The sequence below is a fragment of the Asterias rubens genome, chromosome 13 (assembly GCF_902459465.1).
Source record: "Asterias rubens chromosome 13, eAstRub1.3, whole genome shotgun sequence".
In the NCBI taxonomy this organism is placed as follows: Eukaryota; Metazoa; Echinodermata; class Asteroidea; order Forcipulatida; family Asteriidae; genus Asterias; species Asterias rubens.
This window is the reverse complement of record NC_047074.1, coordinates 1,722,337-1,740,403: the sequence shown is the minus strand read 5'-3', so window position 1 is coordinate 1,740,403 and position 18,067 is coordinate 1,722,337. Positions and strand designations below refer to the sequence as shown.

The window sequence follows — 18,067 nt, the reverse complement described above, 5'->3', positions numbered from 1 at the left end:
ACTCGCTTTGCATTCGCATTTGCAGGAAGTATGAACGGGGCTTTACTCTTACTGTGCATACTAACACCCGTTTCAAGCGACTCTAGGGCGATCCAATCAAAATTTGGTTTCAGACAGGCGAACTTAGCATAACATTTACATTGGCTCGTCTCATGACAAGATCAGCGTCTAAAACCAATGCACTCCAGAGTCGTTCCGAATGACTGCAACAGTCGCTATTTTGACATCTAGCACGCCCAGTCACTCCTACATGTAACTGTTTCAGACGTCAAACTTGTCATGTACTTAATTCAGAATTTGGTTTGACGCGATTCTAAGAGTGCCCGTCTGAAAAGGGGGTTAGAAATTTAATTACTAGAGCTGTAATGTTAACAGTTGTTGAAATTCATGATATCATTTAGTGATTAGAGCTAAACACATTTTAAATATACAGTGGTAAAGTCATGTCTAAGGGGCTACAGACCATGTACATGTAATTTTGTTTTGTAAACATGTGACATCACAGGTCCCATGGCACATAGAACGTAACTTACAAACAAGCATTGAATTAAAGACATGGTTTTGTAAGTCCATTTTGGGGCTGTAAAGTCTCCCACTTAAAGTTATAGGCTTCATCATTACTAAAAAATATATATCCAAAAATTTCATCCCCACTCCCGTGTAAAATCATTTTCTTAAGGGACCAAGTGTCCTGGCCGGGTATTAAACCCACACTCTGCTGTTGACAACACCAGAGCTTGGGTACGGTGTACTAGGCAGCTTTTCCAAGACATTGTCACAAAATAACAAACACTGTGAAAGTTAAAGCTTATTTTGGTCATCGACGTCACAAGAAGGGAACAAAAATATCGCAACCTTCCCCCCTTTTTATGTTTCTCAAAGGAATTTTCCACCATGACCGTACGGCCAAATATTTTCAACTTTGGCAAGATGCGAATCTCGTCCACAAAAGCTACACCTGTTTTTACAAATAACTGTTCTTACAGATTTGAATTGTACCACTGAATTTCACCAACAGAGGCCTGTCCAGTAAAAAATGAAAACCGATGATTTGTTAAATGAAACTGCCACTCTCCAAAGTGGAAAACCATTTGCCGAACACCACGTATGTTTTGTACAAATCTGTGAACCTTTATGCTATTTTTACAACCAATTTTGTGCACACACCTTTTAGGTTTTGTTATAAAGAACTTCATATCCTCTAAAAATAGCTGTTGCGATTTAAATTATTTTCAAGGTGTAATCAGTTGTGAGAAAGAGTAAATCATGGTTCCCTTTTATATCGGAAGCCACTTGTTTGACAATCAACATGTTTCCCTTTAATACCAGATCTCAAATTAAAGATTTTAGAACATTGTTCAGTGCCTTACTTCATTGTAACCATTAAATATAGAATTTATTTTTGTTTTACTTATCAAGTCAACAGAGGGCGCTGTTCCTCACTGGATTACCGTTGAGACGTCCCAAAGCTGTAAACATAAAAAATATAAAGAATTACATTTTCTGACTGTTGGAAATGCTTGCCATACATTTAGGTTTTGTCCCAGAAGTGTAGCAAGAGCATTTTGTGGAACGTCAGTGTCCATGTTTGCTTGGATGGGCGCTATATAAATTGTCATTATTGTTATTTTAATATTATTTCCCATTGGACCCTTTCAGTAAACAGTATTGTCCAAGGCCCACACTTCGTGTATCACAACTTATATAAAGTAACAATCCTGTGAAAATTAAGGCTCAATCAGCCATCGGAGTCGGGAGGAAATAACTGGAAAACCCACCCTTGTTTCCGCACGTTTCGCCGTGTCATGACATGTGTTTAAAATATATCCGTAATTCTCTATATCGAGAATTGGTATTGTTTTAACATTTTCTCAAAAAGTAAAGCATTTCATGGAATAATATTTCAAGAGAAGTCTTTCAATATTACCTTCTGTAAACCCTGTAAGTTATTTGTAAATCTGTGAACTTTTAATTTTGTTTCTGTTCCGAAAGTGTATAATGGCTTTAAACAGCCATTGCTTTAGAGTCAACTCCAAGAGCTTCTTCCATGTTAATGGTCAAAAATCATTTTCTTAAACTGTTTCATTTCTTTGGAGTATTCTTCCCAGGTGCATATTCGCCAGGCTAGTTCTTTACACTATTTTAGGTCTCTTTTTGTAATACTCATCTGTTCGAAGCTGCTTATTTTGTAATATCCTTTATAGTTGTAGTTGTATCTTTCACTCAATGTATATTTTTATTGTTTTCTTTATGCGCTTAGAGGCTTTTGCATTAGGTGCTTTACAAATGTCTTAATCATTATTTCTATTAAAAAAAGAATTGAACTAACCTTAATGACTTTATCGGTACCGCATGTGACAAGTTGACCTTTGACATCATCAAGATGCATTGATATGACACAATGTTTGGCATCGTAGAAAGATGCCATTGGGGCTCGACTGTGAAGAGAAAAAATAAATTGATCAATATAAGGTTAGTTTGTACTAGAAGTTTACATAGCAGCTATAGATATAGATGGAAATTTGCAAGAAGGTGATGGGTTCGAATTCTACCCGCGTTATAACAGAATATGCCTGTTGCAGGGTTCAGGAAAGTACTGAGTATACAGTGCTATCACACATCGTTGAATATATGAAAAGACCAAATAGCTACAGATACGTTATATACCACTTCAACTTGTTGTGTCCTCAAATTTTAGCAACACAAATAACTTTGACTAAAAATCAGATGTAACTACTGTAGTTCTCAATTTAATGCTCTACTACGAAATAAAAACCTTGTGGCACAGAAGATTACTTTAGCTTAACTCTACTACTCACAAAGCAACAGTTGTGAATCGAACCAGCCGTCGACTTTACCAAACTCTTCCTAACTTGGGATTATTCTAAGGAATTAGAACGAGTTAAGTTCCGTATCCATAGACGAACCGGCTGCAGGGGAGTGCAGGGCCACAGTGGTGGAAGGTGAGCCTTTACACAATTATAATAGTGATCAGTTTTAGGATCAATGTTGTTGGAGCTGGTCACTGTACTTACTCTTCATCTGTGAGATTGTCAAAACAGTTCTTGCAAATGCGTACTTCAAACTCGAAACCAAGCAATGGTAATGTTGATCGTTCTGGGGTGCATTTGTCACACAGCGCTTGTCCACACTTCCTGCAGTGGTGCTGGGTAATTGTAAGAAAAAAAATGTTTGGAAAAATGTTAGAGAAAGTGTGCTGTAATACACATGTTCATGTACTTGACAGTTCATTCAAGGCATTGTTTCTTCAGTATAATGTACAGGGATGATAGTCACAAGTTGGACTCCATTGGTCATAGAAGTTGCAAGAGAATAATATTGTTGCATAAATTTATGTGCTTTCACATGCATAATATAAGGCTTTAGAAATTAATACTTTCTCAAAAACTATGTTACTTCAGAGGGAGCCGTTTCTCACAATCCTATCAACAGCTCTCTGTTGCTCGTTTCCAAAAAAGATTTTAAGCTAACGATTGAGTAATTACCCGTGTGCAGTGCCTTTAAGACATGTTAAGATTTTAAGCTAACGATTGAGTAATTACCCGTGTGCAGTGCCTTTAAGACATGTTTTGATCTGTGTAAAAGAGAGCAGTTGCACAAGTATAAAATGATGAGTGGAAGAACCTTGTATGGCATACCTGTCTCACACCAATTGTCTTAGCTGTCCACATTTCTTTGAAGTTCCAGAAGAACGGACTCTTGCATTTCTGGCATGTATCGCTCTCCTCCCACTCAGGAGTCTGTTACAAATAATTAATGTAAAAATAGTCAACTTAAACATCAAAATATGCACAACACTACGAGTCTATCGATCCGTGTGCAGCCAAAGGCCTGCATTGAGCACAATGACCCAGCCCAAGACCACAAACAATATTCTTCAACAATGTAAAACCCACTGTGTGCCTGGAATTTCAATTTGCAAAAGGCACTACTATTGGAAAATCTCAAAGTCAATGCGAAACCTTTGAAGGGCACCAAGGCCAACAGCAGGGGCAACGGAGGTCATGGCCTCTGCGCCCTGCATGTAATTCCAGTCCCTACATTGTGTTCTCACATCCACACTTTATAAGTACTTGCTGAAACACGTACATAATTGGAAACCTCGCAAGATAGACATGATCACTTCCATTTCATGTTTCTTTCCCTTAAAGGAACACGTTGCCTTGGATCGGCCGAGTTTGTCTATAAAAAGCCTCTACAAACCGTTTGTTATAAAATGCATATATGGTTAGAAAGTTGTGTTAAAAGTAGAATACAATGATCCACACAAATTTGCCTCGAAAATGTGTGGTTTTCCTTTTACTTTGCGAATTAACACGTCGGCCATTTATGCGAGTCAAAAATTTGACTCCCATAAACGGCCGACCGTGTTAGTCGACGAGGTAAAAGAAAAACAACACAATTTCGAGTGATACTTGTGTGGATCATTATATTCTACCTTTAAAATATCTCTCGATTCATATGCATTTCATAACAAACGGTTTCAAACGCTTTTCAAAGTCCAACTCGACCGATCCAAGGCAACGTGCTCCTTTAAGAAAATTCCTCCAGTTTCCTACCTCTTGCCTTTTCCCGGCCATATTCCAGACGACGATGTTGTTATCGTCTCCTGCCGAAAAGAGCTGTTTACTTCTGGAGGAATAACACACTGCTTCTACTTTCCCCCTAGAAAAAGTAAAAACAAATAGTTACACAAGCATTCTGATTCTGATTACTTCACTTATTTCTCAAGACTTAAGTCCGGTTCATACTTCCTGCGAATGGATGTCAAAGGGCTGTTTTTGCAGCGAATGTTTTGCAAGTAATATTTTAAGGGAAGCTTTCTACTACCATTATCTTTAAACTTTGTAAGTTTAATGTAATCCTGTGGACGTTTGCGTTTTATGTTGTACAAAAAGGACCCAAACCCTTTAATGTATTATGAACGACAGTGTTGTAGCTACATGTAGACCAATTTAAGTGGTGGGCTCTACAATCCAATTTAGTCCACCCAGGGCGAGCCATTCAACAACATTATTCATGTTTAGATATGGGGCCATCATTGCTAAAGTGCAATCTGGGGGAAACCTGTGCTGGGCAGCAAAGTGTATTTGGTTCAGAGAGTTTGGCTAAATTTGTTAGTTCCGGGCAAACTCACCAGGCTACATCCACCGTGGTTACAACTATGGTATACTCACATGTGTCCCTGGAGTTCAAATGCTGTTCCCTTTTGCCCACCAATGTCCCATACTATGATTGATTGATCAAAACTCCCCGAAAAGAGAAGTTTATTCTCTGCATCCCAGGCAAGACAGCGAGTGCTTCCTAGAATAATAACAACAAAAACATCAAAGTTATAACCTTTACTACAGATAATAAATAAACATTTGCTTAGGAAATTAGTCCAGGCATCACTTGTACCTTTATCCTCACAGGTGAATTCCTAACAAAATGCTGAAACAAGGAAAGTAGTGGTAGCACTTCGAAACGTCTGGTGCTTACTGCACCAAAATGAACGACATCACAATGCAATACATAGTGAATGCGCAAGATGACCGCAAATTTTTCTTGCTAACCTGTGAAAGACGCTTACAACTAAGCAAATTTGCTAAGTGCATTTAAGCATTACCATTTAGCACTTACCGGAATGTCCTTTAAGAGTTGTAATCACTTGGTGACCATTGTCCATCACTTTCAAGACGGTGATTTGGCCAGCGTAGTCTGCGATGAAAGCGTGTTTGGTTTCTTCATCAAATCTTTCAAATTTAAGTTAAAGAAATCCATACAAGTTTCATAGCTGCTACCCGAGAATCTAAATATGTTTGTCGTGACCACTGACTAAAACATCTTATTTGTTCCTAGTCACATTATATTCACTTAAATAAAAAAGCCCTTGTGGTGAACACGTCTCGCAAACTAGCTGCTGGTGAGAGAGCTTTCTCTGCCACTGCCTCCCACCTATGGAACGGTCTTCATGTCCCCATCAAAAACACTCAGACTGTTCTGTCCTTCTAAACAGGTCTCAAGACACACTAGTTGGCATATATGTACCTTGTTGTCACCATCAGTTTGGTCTTTCTTTTTTCCTCAAGTATCTTGCATCCTTTGGTAATTAGGTGATATATAAATCCAGCTATTATTATAACTATTAATGTCTGAAAGGATACTGTAGAGCTGTTCCCCAGGCTTCCAGTTTGTAACCTCCAAGACGTCGCCCTGATTCGCTACAGTGCCACTGGAAGAACTTGTCTCTCCCAACGCTCAAGACAAGTTCTGTCAGCATAGAGAAGGTCACATCACTCACACGACTCTGATGAGCTGCAAAGAAAAAAGAAGAATAATTATACATCAGGGTTGATTTCACAAAGAGTTAGGACTTGAAAGGCTGGGAGTCTATAGTCCTAGTTCCTGGGACGGTTCCTAAGTAAGGAAGAGTTTTGTGAAATAGACCCAGGGCAAAGGTTTGACCATAGGACTGTGATATGAGACTGTGTCTGTGAATGTGTGTAAGCAAACAGTTTAAAAGTACACCGGGCCTAGAATTTCATCGCAATGCACTCATAAGCGTTCATAATTTGTATACTAATGTGGACATACATGTATCAAGGCCTCTAAGAACCCTGCTAAATGCAGAATGGTATGTCACATAGTATGGAGTTTGCGTTGACTGCAAGAAAATACAATAACTGAACTTTCGCCAGTTGCTGTTTTTGTTGTATTTGGTATGGGTAGGAATAAGTACCAACAGCTATTCCGAAACTTGATCTTCATTTACCAAGATAGTCCCGTCTTGTTCTCAGGCTGTTGTAGTCTTCTGCCAGACTGAATTCAGATATAACACCATTATCCATACCAACGAAGAGTCGTCTTGTCTGTGGGCAGAACTCTAACGTTGAGCAGGAAGCTGAAAAATTGAGGGAAACGAATTTCAAAACATTGTTACTGGTTTACATTACGTTATTTTTTCAAATACTTTTTACAGTTGACTCAAGGGGTGACTGAGGTTTTTGTTGGACACACTGTTTCCAAACTGTTAGTGGCGAGGTCGAGCAGATAAGAGCACCGGATTCAAACTCTGGTGTCTCTGATCAGCCGAGTGTGGGTTTGAGTCCCAGTCGTGACACTTGTGTCCTTAAGCAAGATACTAAGGCCATGATGCTTCGTCCTTCTGATGGAATGTAGAGCCGCTTGTCCTGTGTGTTTTGTATTGCATGTAAAAGAACCCAGTGCACTTATCGAAAGGAGTAAGGGGTTCTCCCTGGTGTTCCTGGTTTGATTGGCAGCATAGCATATTGCGCCACATCACCTTGTAAACCATTTCATAATTGAAATGTAGTCCCACATACCTTGCAGCGAAATACTGTATGTTAAAGCGCCTTGAGCTTCAATGAGTGCACATATGTTAGCATGAACATCTGACGTCACACTTCAAGGCTCGTGAATAACCCAAGAGACCTGCCTCCAAACCGGCGTGTACTTTCACCTTCAACCTACCGTACATTCATTTCACATAGAGGTACGCAGTCAAATTCTATGGCGACGTGATAGGAGTGTACTGTTTGGGCGTATGCAAACCTCACGTCACTGTGCACGTTTATCCAATATCATTGTATCCAATGGAATCACTGGACCTAAATAGCAGGTACCGGTCTTTATCCTTGCGAATAAAGACAGGGGCCCAGTCTGCAGATATGTGCTCTATATAAGAAGCCTCTGTTATTATTATTATGTACCTGGCATTGTGTGGCAGATGCTCGGCCAATACAAACCAGAATCCCTTTTCAGCCAAACACGAAGAGTTCTGCAAAACAAACAAAAAGAAGAAGGTATATGACACAACTGTTGATGGATTTCAGAAACACACAAACTACATTTAGATATTAGGGAGGTTCTCTTGGAGACAATTCATGACAGATGACAGATCTCTAACACTAAGCAGCCAACTTAAAGAGTCTAGACTTAAATAACTTGGATCTAAACGTGAGTCATCACTATGAGTCAGCGAGGAGAGTCAGGAAATATACATTAAAGAAGTGTTTTAAAGTACACTACACAATGCGTATTTTAGTGTTTTATATGCTATGGAGACCAATGATAATTTAACAGAGACGGAAAATAAAAAAGTGTATGTATGTATTCTACAGACTGGGGGTGCTCCACAAGGAGGTGTGTGTACAAAGATGGAATGATGTTAATTATAACCATGGAGGTTCTACGTAGTTCTACCTCAATGATTATACAAGGACAACAAAGGAAGAAACAGTTCGTCTCCACAGGGATTTTAACAGAATAGATTGTGTGAAATGCTAGTGTTAAGACCGGTCGAAACTTCCTGCAAGTGCAAAGCAAATTTTTACTTCACTAACGAATTCGCAAAAGTATAATTCGCTATAGCCGGACTTTGTTCAACTCCTGGGAAAGACTCGCTGCGAAAACAGCCTTGTGATGTCAAAAATTTGTTTGCGTCCGTGGGAAGTTTGAACCAGGCTTTACTCTCTGAAGGAAGGGGATGGCAAACAGTTACAACGTAAATTAAAATTAATGTTTAAACTAGTAACTAGACAGTATAGGGGTAAGGACACTAACATAACAAACACCAAAGATGTAGTTTTAGTGTTGATTGTCTCAAAAATGACAGTTCCAATCCATTATTTATATTGATCTAACTGCTGCAAAACGAATTAACTCAAGATATTTGTATTGTTTTCGATTCAAATTTAAAACAAAAATTTAAAGTTACTCTGAAAAAACACCCTTTTCAAGATGTTTTCATACATACATACATGTAACAAGTCATTACAATACATGTCATGGTTTTGTTCATATGCCATGATGTGGCCTAGCCTTGTTCGTAATTGTCGAAGTAATGCCTAATGTCATCTCTGGATATTGTTTTGTTTACATTTTCTCTGCGCCTTGAACGTCTTTTAAGATGGATATGGCACATTAAAAATGGCCATTATTTATTATTTATATTTTTAGTTTAACACTGACTGATGAAAAGAGTGACTGACTGCACTTTGTTCTTGTTTTTGTTTCGATCCTAACTAAACCACTATTCCTAATTCACTTAGTCAGTGCCTTCACTCCCCATTTAATAACTTACCTGTCTTCACTAACACTGATAACCCCATCTTCCTTCGGAATAATTACAGCTTTTGTGACCGTTCCGTTGCATCCTTCTAATTTACTGAGTAAAACAGGCCTCCTCGTCTGAGGTTTTGTTCTAATTTCGGCAGCCATTCTTCTTTTCTGCTGCCAGATTTCTGTATGTGTTGTACGTGTGTATGCTATTTTTGTTAATACGCACATCCACGTCCAGGGAAATAGACAGGCACCCTTCGTAATGTTATTCGCAAAAGATAATGCAGTGAGAGGGTCACCAGACGATATTCATCCTGGGATGATATGACGTCATCCTAAACAAGTGACTCATGCGTGACAGCCACCAGCATAATCAAGTTCATGGTGATTGCAATGTTTACTTGGCTCTTTTGCACTGACCTTCGGAGTTCATGGTCAGAGACAAACGATTTTCTCATAAATACCTTATGACGAAACATCTCAAAAAATGTTCTAAATTGTGGGAATAGATTCTGCGTGTGTATAAGAAGCTTAATATTATGTTTCATTAGTGACAAGACGTTGATTTTGTACACAAAAGATGCTTGTAGAGTTTTATTTTAGTGAGCCATGTTCGATGTGGCACCCCGATTTGACTTGTGATATTAAAGAATACATGGGTTATGGGCTGACCAATGTGTATGACTGATATTATATCAAAAATTTGCGCCATCACGCATATTTATTTATATATTATCTTTAAACCAATTAAAATTGTTTCCTACGGCTGCGATGCAAACTATACTGATCAGCAACAGCTTTTGTAGCATATCAGATAAAAACTTTATTATCTTAAAAAAAAAGGGAATAACGGGAAAAAAAGAAACAGCAACAAAAGCCGCAAACAGCCGCAGCAACAACAACACAACAGCTGGCCTTTCCATTCTGATAATCTAGACTTTGTTTTTTAATTTTGATAATCGGCAGACCCTCATATAGAAAGGTGTAAGAATGTTTAATGGTCCTTTTCGAAACGACGCCTTCGGCTTTTGGATTCGGCTCAGGCTACTAGCATGCAGGCGCCGGCGGTGTTTTGACAATAATTGCGCGTGCTTGCGTATACGTGCTCAGGGCTTCAGACGAGAGAACGGAGCCTCACAAGCCGGATCTGCCGTGGAGGAAGCCGTGGTTTCGAAAAGGGCCTTTGATTCATGCAACTCCCTTCTCCTTTTTGACTCGGGCATATAGGCAAACGTTGCTTTGAGTACTGTAAAAAAAAAAAATGAGTTGTTGGTATTATTGAAACTCGATGGTTAAAGGCACCTTACACTAATGTCATAAGTACGGCCAACAGTGCACCGACCGACATCCTCATAAAATAACATGAGCATTTCGAAAAAAAAGAAGAAAAAAAAAACACGTTGATTTGAAACCAACGGTTCTTTTCAGAACCACCCCAACTCATTAGAGATAGCTATACCGGAAACCTTTCTATATACAGACAAAATTGATAATCGAAGTGCAAGGGATGAAAGAAAAGAAAAAAATACCTTATTGTTACCCAATTTGTGTGTTTTCAGATGCAAAGAGTCCACAGGCCTGAAAGCTCCTTTTAATTTTGGATGAGAATTACCTCTTTCTCAAAAACTACGTTACTTCATCAGAGGGAGCCGATTCCCACAAGCCCTACTCGTCAAACAGCTCTCCATTGCTCGTTCACAAAGTAACATTAATTACGCTAACAGTTATAATTACCAGTAGGGGGAAAGTGTCCACAGTGCCTTAAAACAGTCTACCTGTAACGTGGAAATATGCGCCAATCTACACATTTCAAAAGTCAAGGTCTTATAGGCGGCCTACATAATTCAGCCCCCCCCCCCCCCCCCCCCCAAGAAAAAAAACTGTACAGATGTAATTAAGATCTACAATATCGATTTTGACATTGTATTTAGTTCCTGTGCACCAGTAAAGCGATTTCGAGTCCAGTTCGAGGTTGCGTCTTACATCACGAGCTTAATTATGACCATGAAATCATCATAGAGTGCCGAAAGGGCAAATTGGGGAACTGGCACATAATGTGCCATATCCATCTTAAAAGACGTTCAAGGCGCAGAGAAAATGTAAACAAAACAATATCCAGAGGTGACATTAGGCATTACTTCGACAATTACAAACAAGGCTAGGCCACATCATGGCATATGAACAAAACCATGACATGTATTGTAATGTCTTGTTACATGTATGTATGTATGAAAACATCTTGAAAAGGGTTTTTTTTTCAGAGTAACTTTGATTTATTGTTTTAAATTTGAATCGAAAACAATACAAATATCTTGAGTTAATTCGTTTTGCAGTCAGTTAGATCAATATAAATAATGGTTTGGAACTGTCATTTTTGAGACAATCAATACTTCTTTGGTGTTTTTCAGTGTCCCTACCCCTATACTGTCTAGTTACTAGTTTAAACATTAATTTTAATTTAAGTTGTAACTGTTTGCCATCCCCTTCCTTCAGAGAGTAAAGCCTGGTTCAAACTTCCCACGGACGCAAACCAATTTTTGACATCACAAGGCTGTTTTCGCAGCGAGTTTTTCGCAGGAGTAGAACAAAGGCCAGCTATAGCGAATTATACTTTTGCGAATTCGTTAGTGAAGTTAAAATTTGCTTTGCACTTGCAGGAAGTTTCGACCGGTCTCAATACTAGCATTTCACACAATCTATTCTGTTAAAATCCCTGTGGAGACGAACTGTTTCTTCCTTTGTTGTCCTTGTATAATCATTGAGGTAGAACTACGTAGAACCTCCATGGTTATAATTAACATCATTCCATCTTTGTACACACACTTCCTTTTGGAGCACCCCAGTCTTCAGGTAGTATGCACTGCGACAATGCGTTAACAAAATTATTTTAGATTTTTATTTGTCCTTGTGGTTACCTAATAATAGTTGAAAACACATTTCAATTAATTGTTTATAACTCAACAAAGTGTTACTGCTTGTAATTATTTGTTGTATTTTACCTTTTCCCCCTCTTGAAATTAAAAAGGAGAAAAACAGAGTCGACCCAATTTTTAAGCTTGGATGGCCTTTACTCCATACAAACATAGATCTTTCTTTTCCTGCCAATTAAGTTAAGTGGCATTATTATAATCTCTGGTAACAATGGGGATTTAAGTGGTGGAGAGTTGTATTACAACGAATCCTGCTGGTATACACGTCTTCAAATGATATGAGGACTATGTCCGTGTGTATTGCGTCGGGGACTTGCAGAGTGTGAGTGGCGCTGCTTGCAAATGTACACCAGAATTTGAAGTTCCAAGACAGAACGGGCATTCAAGGAAATTTGATCGCTGGTGTTGGGCTTGCACCACTCCTGAGCGTTCCTAAAGCAATTATGAAAACTTTATTTGTTTCGGCACTTAAGTTGCTTCTGTGTTTGACACTCTGTTCGTTTATGTGTTGCATCGGGGCTGAGCAATGCGGAGTCATGGTAACCGTTTCAAGTCAAGATGACTATTTAGCGAGTTTAAACAACATGATGGCGAATTTTAAAGCAAAATGTCGCAAGAAGTCAGTGGTGCCAACCGTCACAGTACCAGCGAGCTCGACGACTGAAATCAGTATGACGAGTGAGAAAGATGAGACCAACCCAACCACTACAATTAGTGTGACGACGACCCATTTCACGACGGCCACGCGTAAGACATTTCAATTTTCTATAACAGCTCCTACCTATTGGTTTACTTCTATCCATTTCAATATTACTATTTTTTTCTTTTCGTCCTTTCTGGTTGTCACGCCAGTTGGATCCCTTTTGTTAAAACGTCATCCTTTCCAAATAGTTATCATCATTGACGAAAAATATTGTATTGTCTTTTCCATGGAATTCCTTGCCCCATACACAACCCGACCCCCCCCCCCCCCCACCCCCACCCCCACCTTCCCCTCCCCTCGCCTCCCACACTCACTAACCTATCTTTTAATGGGTTCCCGGTTTGGCGCATTGGTGAATATTTCGATCGCAGCAATAAAAATAACTTGGTTTTATTTCTTTGTTGTTATTTTGTTTATTTCAGCAAGTCCTGGCTGGCCGATAGGGACGTACGGTTTACCTGAGACCAACACGGGCTGCCCGACTCGTGGCGAGGGATTCACCTGGCAAACTGGTTATCGCTATCATCACACCGACGATGAAGGTACAAATGAATGGTCACCCATTCTACATTTCCAGCAGGGTTCGTATGGTGTCAGCTACATGAAGCAGCATTTCTGCATGAAGACAGAAATCACCGGGACCTACGACTGGCCAGCTGGTAGCTACTGCGTATTCAGAGCCGGAGACAACTGCCCGAATGGTAAGTAAATATTAGCTTCTCGATAGATTCAAGAACTTATCGAGTAAGCAAAATTTCTTGAAGAATTTAACCTTTCTCTTACCATCCTCCTTTTAATCCAAGAGAGATTTTTTTTTCTTTTTTTCGGATCTCTGTGTTAGTTTTTGACCTGGAATATTTTCCATTGAAACAAAAAACTACTGTTGACATCAGATGGTAGGCCTACTCTTGTGTATAACACACTGCGGACTGGTCACTCAATTCAAATTACACATAATTTTACGTGGCTAAAAATAATAATTTCATTCTTCGTGCAGTTCACGAAAGCTCATTATAACTCTTTAAAGCTATTTAAAAAGTTAAATCAACATTTGGGGAAGAAAGCCGGCAAAAGTTTACTCTTGCATCTTTAATGATGACCAAAATAATTAATGAAAGGTTTCCATCTGCTTGCACACTGACATAATATAATAATCTTTTTGACTGCTAACAATAGGCATTGTTGCATTACAGGTATGTTGTCTGGTTCGATTTCTTGGGATGATGAGGACGATGACAACGACAATTACAAGAGCGGCACCGTACCAGAGGGAGTGTACGGCCAGAATGCCCTCATCTACTACTGCTGCATGACCGATGGTGACGTATCCCAGCCGATCAGCTTGCCTACTCAGAATCCTTTCTACCTGTTCCCGTATAACCCGGAGCAGTGCCAGACCGTCCAAGGCATGATTGCGACTCAGGAATACTTCGCATGGGATCAAGAAAGCTGGGAGGGTTTTGCTTCACAAGGATGGCACCCTTATAAAATTATGGACGGCGGTAGGCTTAACATCAGCTACTGCTACTACACTGGAAAATAGAAATATTCCGGCTATAGACCCCTTGCGCATCATGTCGTCACGAGCCCTATTTGGTGTCAATGAAGAGCTTTCATTGGCTGAGAGTCGTGCGTAGCGCGTACACGTTTCCATTGGTTGATATCAAAGATGGCGGTCTAAAGATTAAACAACTTTTAAAAATTAGGTATGCACAAAAATTAATAGTAATAATCTGTATTGTGCAAAATGTTGTACAAAATGTTGCACCCTGTTGTGAGTTTAGTGTTATTATTAACATTAAACTCCATGGCAAAATTTCATAGAGCTGCTAAGCAGAAAAATAAGCTATAAGCGCAACAAAATGATGCTTACCAGAGTAACGTTACCGGCCACAATAATGTCGCACATGGCATAATACTTTCATGGTATCCTGTTTAGTTTGCTTTTAGAGAATTATTAAGCAATAAAAATTATTTGTATTGTTTAAAAGCAGCATTGTGAAATTGTGCCCTGGTCTAATGGTTCAATTTTGTATTAGAAATGACGACTTTGCTTTAGCGACTTAACTTAAATGTTGTATACTAATCTTTAGAGGGATGAGGGTATACCTTTGGTAATTACTCATTGTAAAGGCTTTATAAGATAATTTTGGATAGGAAGCACTGCAATGTTGAAAATATCAATGTTGAAGAACGGTACCCTTCTAAGGAATTGTGTTTTAAAGAAAGAGGAATTCCAATTTGAGAAACGTCACTCCAGATATGCGGTGATATCTAAAATAAAATAAAACTATTAAAAAAAAACCGATACCACCTTTTGAAATGAAATTTTCTCAAGTTAGTTTTCTTGTACACATTTTCATTTATATGGGAACGATACACTGACAACATAGTTAATTATCAAGCTTTTATTTACTCTTTTGTGTACAACTTGAAAATTATTACTTAAATAAATGCCAAGTGTTTGAATTAGTGTCCAAAATGTTGGTAGTAATGGTAAAGTAATCTATTTCTGCGTGAATATTTTGGGGGCGTTTGAAGGTTAAATTTCTTCACTTACCATCTAGTGCTTAGTTGTCAATGTAAATAGAAAATACACTGCACTTGTAATTATGCAAGGCCACGCTTTTGTCATTTTTGTTGTGTATTGTTGCATTTGCTGTCATTAGCCATTTTTGAGAAAATCTTGACATCATTATTGATATTTATGTGTTGTCCTCTTAAGAATTCTCTTTTTGGGGATGTGCTTGGGGAGGGGCAGGGTCGGGCGGAGGGGAGGGGGTGGGTCGGCGGCAGTTTTCGTAAGAGTTCGGTTTCCCGACTCTCAATAAGAGAAGACATTCATTTCGTTTAATGTACTTTTTTCAGACAAGTGGTGGCGCCCTTGTAGTCAGGCGCCATTTCTTAGACAGCTTGAAACAGCAAGCATGGTCCAAGCACATTCTTTGGATTTGTTATTGTCGACAATTTCAGGTAACAACTAATTATATTGTTCTCCTTTTCATTGAAAGTGAAGTCCTGATAATATTCTATCATGCTTTATCACACAAGTATTTTGCAGGAGTTTCTGCATCTTGCTTTTGTGAGTCTTCAGTTTCCTATAACTTTTATCACTGTGTGGAGCAGGGTAGTCTTGTCCTAGGCTCTTTAGACAAGCACCGGTGTCAGTCCGCCATGTTCCGTCGACCAAGGGCGTTTAATTTCAAGGACGATTTTGCACGGGGCGGACACAACTGCATTTATATTTAAATGTGTCCAGCAGGCGGAAACAATTGCATTATGCAGCAGCGTCCGGGCGGACACGATAGCATATGCAAAACCGTCCAGCGATTATTGCATATGCAATAATGTCATCCGCATGGTATTGCATAGAGGACACAATTGCATGCGACACCGGCCTGCTGCTATGAATTCATGCACTGCTTTGTTACTATGGGAGCAGGGTACCGTCATTGACCGTAGTACAAAAACGAGCCCATTACCAATGGTTGTAACAGAGGAAAGGTACAGTAATTCAGTAAATTCAAAACATTTGGTGCTCGATTTATGTGGTAAATCTGAATCTGGATTCGATGGACTGCAAAGCATCTTATGGAAACATCACACCAACTCATTTGTAGAGAAGAAAATGAAGACATTTTGGTTTAAGACGTGGGGGGGGGGGGTTACCTAGCTTCGGTGGGACGTCAGTCAGTGCCACAACGGAGGAGTCCAACCTAGGCTAGGGGGGGGGGGTAGGGGGCACCCCAAATTACAGTAGGTAGGGTATGGACTGTAAAACCTAATCTACCCATAGTGAAGGCTTCCGGTCCGGGCTCGAGCAGGGGTCCATATAAATGAACACGAGGTTCAGGGACAGAGACCTTTGAGCAAACCTTGACTGAGAGAGAGCATGGCTACTCATCAGGCTCAGGGACAGAGACCATTGAGCAAACCTTGACTGAGAGAGAGCATGGCTACTCATCAGGCTCAGGGACAGAGACCATTGAGCAAACCTTTACTGAGAGAGGGCATGGCTACTCATCAGGCTCAGGGACAGAGACCATTGAGCAAACCTGACTGAGAGAGGGCATGGCTACTCATCAGGCTCAGGGACAGAGACCATTGAGCAAACCTTGACTGAGAGAGAGCATGGCTACTCATCAGGCTCAGGGACAGAGACCATTGAGCAAACCTTGAGTGAGAGAGGGCATGGCTACTCATCAGGCTCAGGGACAGAGACCATTGAGCAAACCTCGACTGAGAGAGAGCATGGCTACTCATCAGGCTCAGGGACAGAGGCCATTGAGCAAACCTCGACTGAGAGAGAGCATGGCTACTCATCAGGCTCAGGGACAGGGACCATTGAGCAAACCTTGACTGAGAGAGGGCATGGCTACTCATCAGGCTCAGGAACAGAGACCATTGAGCAAACCTGACTGAGAGAGGGCATGGCTACTCATCAGGCTCAGGGACAGAGACCATTGAGTTAACCTTGACTGAGAGAGGGCATGGCTACTCATCAGGCTCAGGGACAGAGACCATTGAGCAAACCTCGACTGAGAGAGAGCATGGCTACTCATCAGGCTCAGGGACAGAGGCCATTGAGCAAACCTCGACTGAGAGAGAGCATGGCTACTCATCAGGCTCAGGGACAGGGACCATTGAGCAAACCTTGACTGAGAGAGGGCATGGCTACTCATCAGGCTCAGGAACAGAGACCATTGAGCAAACCTGACTGAGAGAGGGCATGGCTACTCATCAGGCTCAGGGACAGAGACCATTGAGTTAACCTTGACTGAGAGAGGGCATGGCTACTCATCAGGCTCAGGGACAGAGACCATTGAGCAAACCTTGACTGAGAGAGAGCATGGCTACTCATCGGGCTCAGGGACAGAGACCATTGAGCAAACCTCGACTGAGAGAGGGCATGGCTACTCATCAGGCTCAGGGACAGAGACCATTGAGCAAACCTTGACTGAGAGAGGGCATGGCTACTCATCAGGCTCACGGACAGAGACCATTGAGTTAACCTTGACTGAGAGAGGGCATGGCTACTCATCAGGCTCAGGGACAGAGACCATTGAGCAAACCTTGACTGAGAGAGAGCATTGCTACTCATCGGGCTCAGGGACAGAGACCATTGAGCAAACCTCGACTGAGAGAGGGCATGGCTACTCATCAGGCTCAGGGACAGAGACCATTGAGCAAACCTTGACTGAGAGAGGGCATGGCTACTCATCAGGCTCACGGACAGAGACCATTGAGCAAACCTCGACTGAGAGAGAGCATGGCTACTCATCAGGCTCAGGGACAGAGACCATTGAGCAAACCTTGACTGAGAGAGGGCATGGCTACTCGTCAGGCTCAG

At 40.5% G+C, this 18,067-nt stretch overlaps 1 protein-coding gene across 1 annotated transcript; it reads right to left on the bottom strand.

Annotated features, from left to right (window-relative positions):
• Window positions 1-1,410: 1,410 nt before the first annotated feature.
• LOC117298473 (WD repeat and FYVE domain-containing protein 2-like) lies at window positions 1,411-9,293 on the bottom strand. Its single transcript, XM_033781751.1, has 11 exons — window positions 9,107-9,293; window positions 7,734-7,801; window positions 6,776-6,904; window positions 6,168-6,318; window positions 5,644-5,756; window positions 5,199-5,325; window positions 4,581-4,686; window positions 3,660-3,761; window positions 3,036-3,166; window positions 2,330-2,438; window positions 1,411-1,469 (listed from the first exon to the last, which is right to left on the bottom strand). Exons 1-11 carry the CDS (start codon window positions 9,241-9,243, stop codon window positions 1,440-1,442), a joined length of 1,203 nt encoding a protein of 400 aa, XP_033637642.1. The 5' UTR covers window positions 9,244-9,293; the 3' UTR covers window positions 1,411-1,439.
• Between the last annotated feature and the right edge of the window lie 8,774 nt (window positions 9,294-18,067).

What these genes read in the sequence shown, in the direction of transcription:
- LOC117298473 (XM_033781751.1), bottom strand. Translation starts at nt 9,243, where the DNA reads ATGGCTGCCGAAATTAGAACAAAACCTCAGACGAGGAGGCCTGTTTTA. An exon ending in TTTGAACTCCAGGGACACAT is followed by an intron (nt 4,687 to 5,198) that starts GTGAGTATACCA and finishes TACTTTTTCTAG; the next exon opens with GGGGAAAGTAGAAGCAGTGT. An exon ending in GTACCGATAAAGTCATTAAG is followed by an intron (nt 1,470 to 2,329) that starts GTTAGTTCAATT and finishes TTATGTTTACAG; the next exon opens with CTTTGGGACGTCTCAACGGT.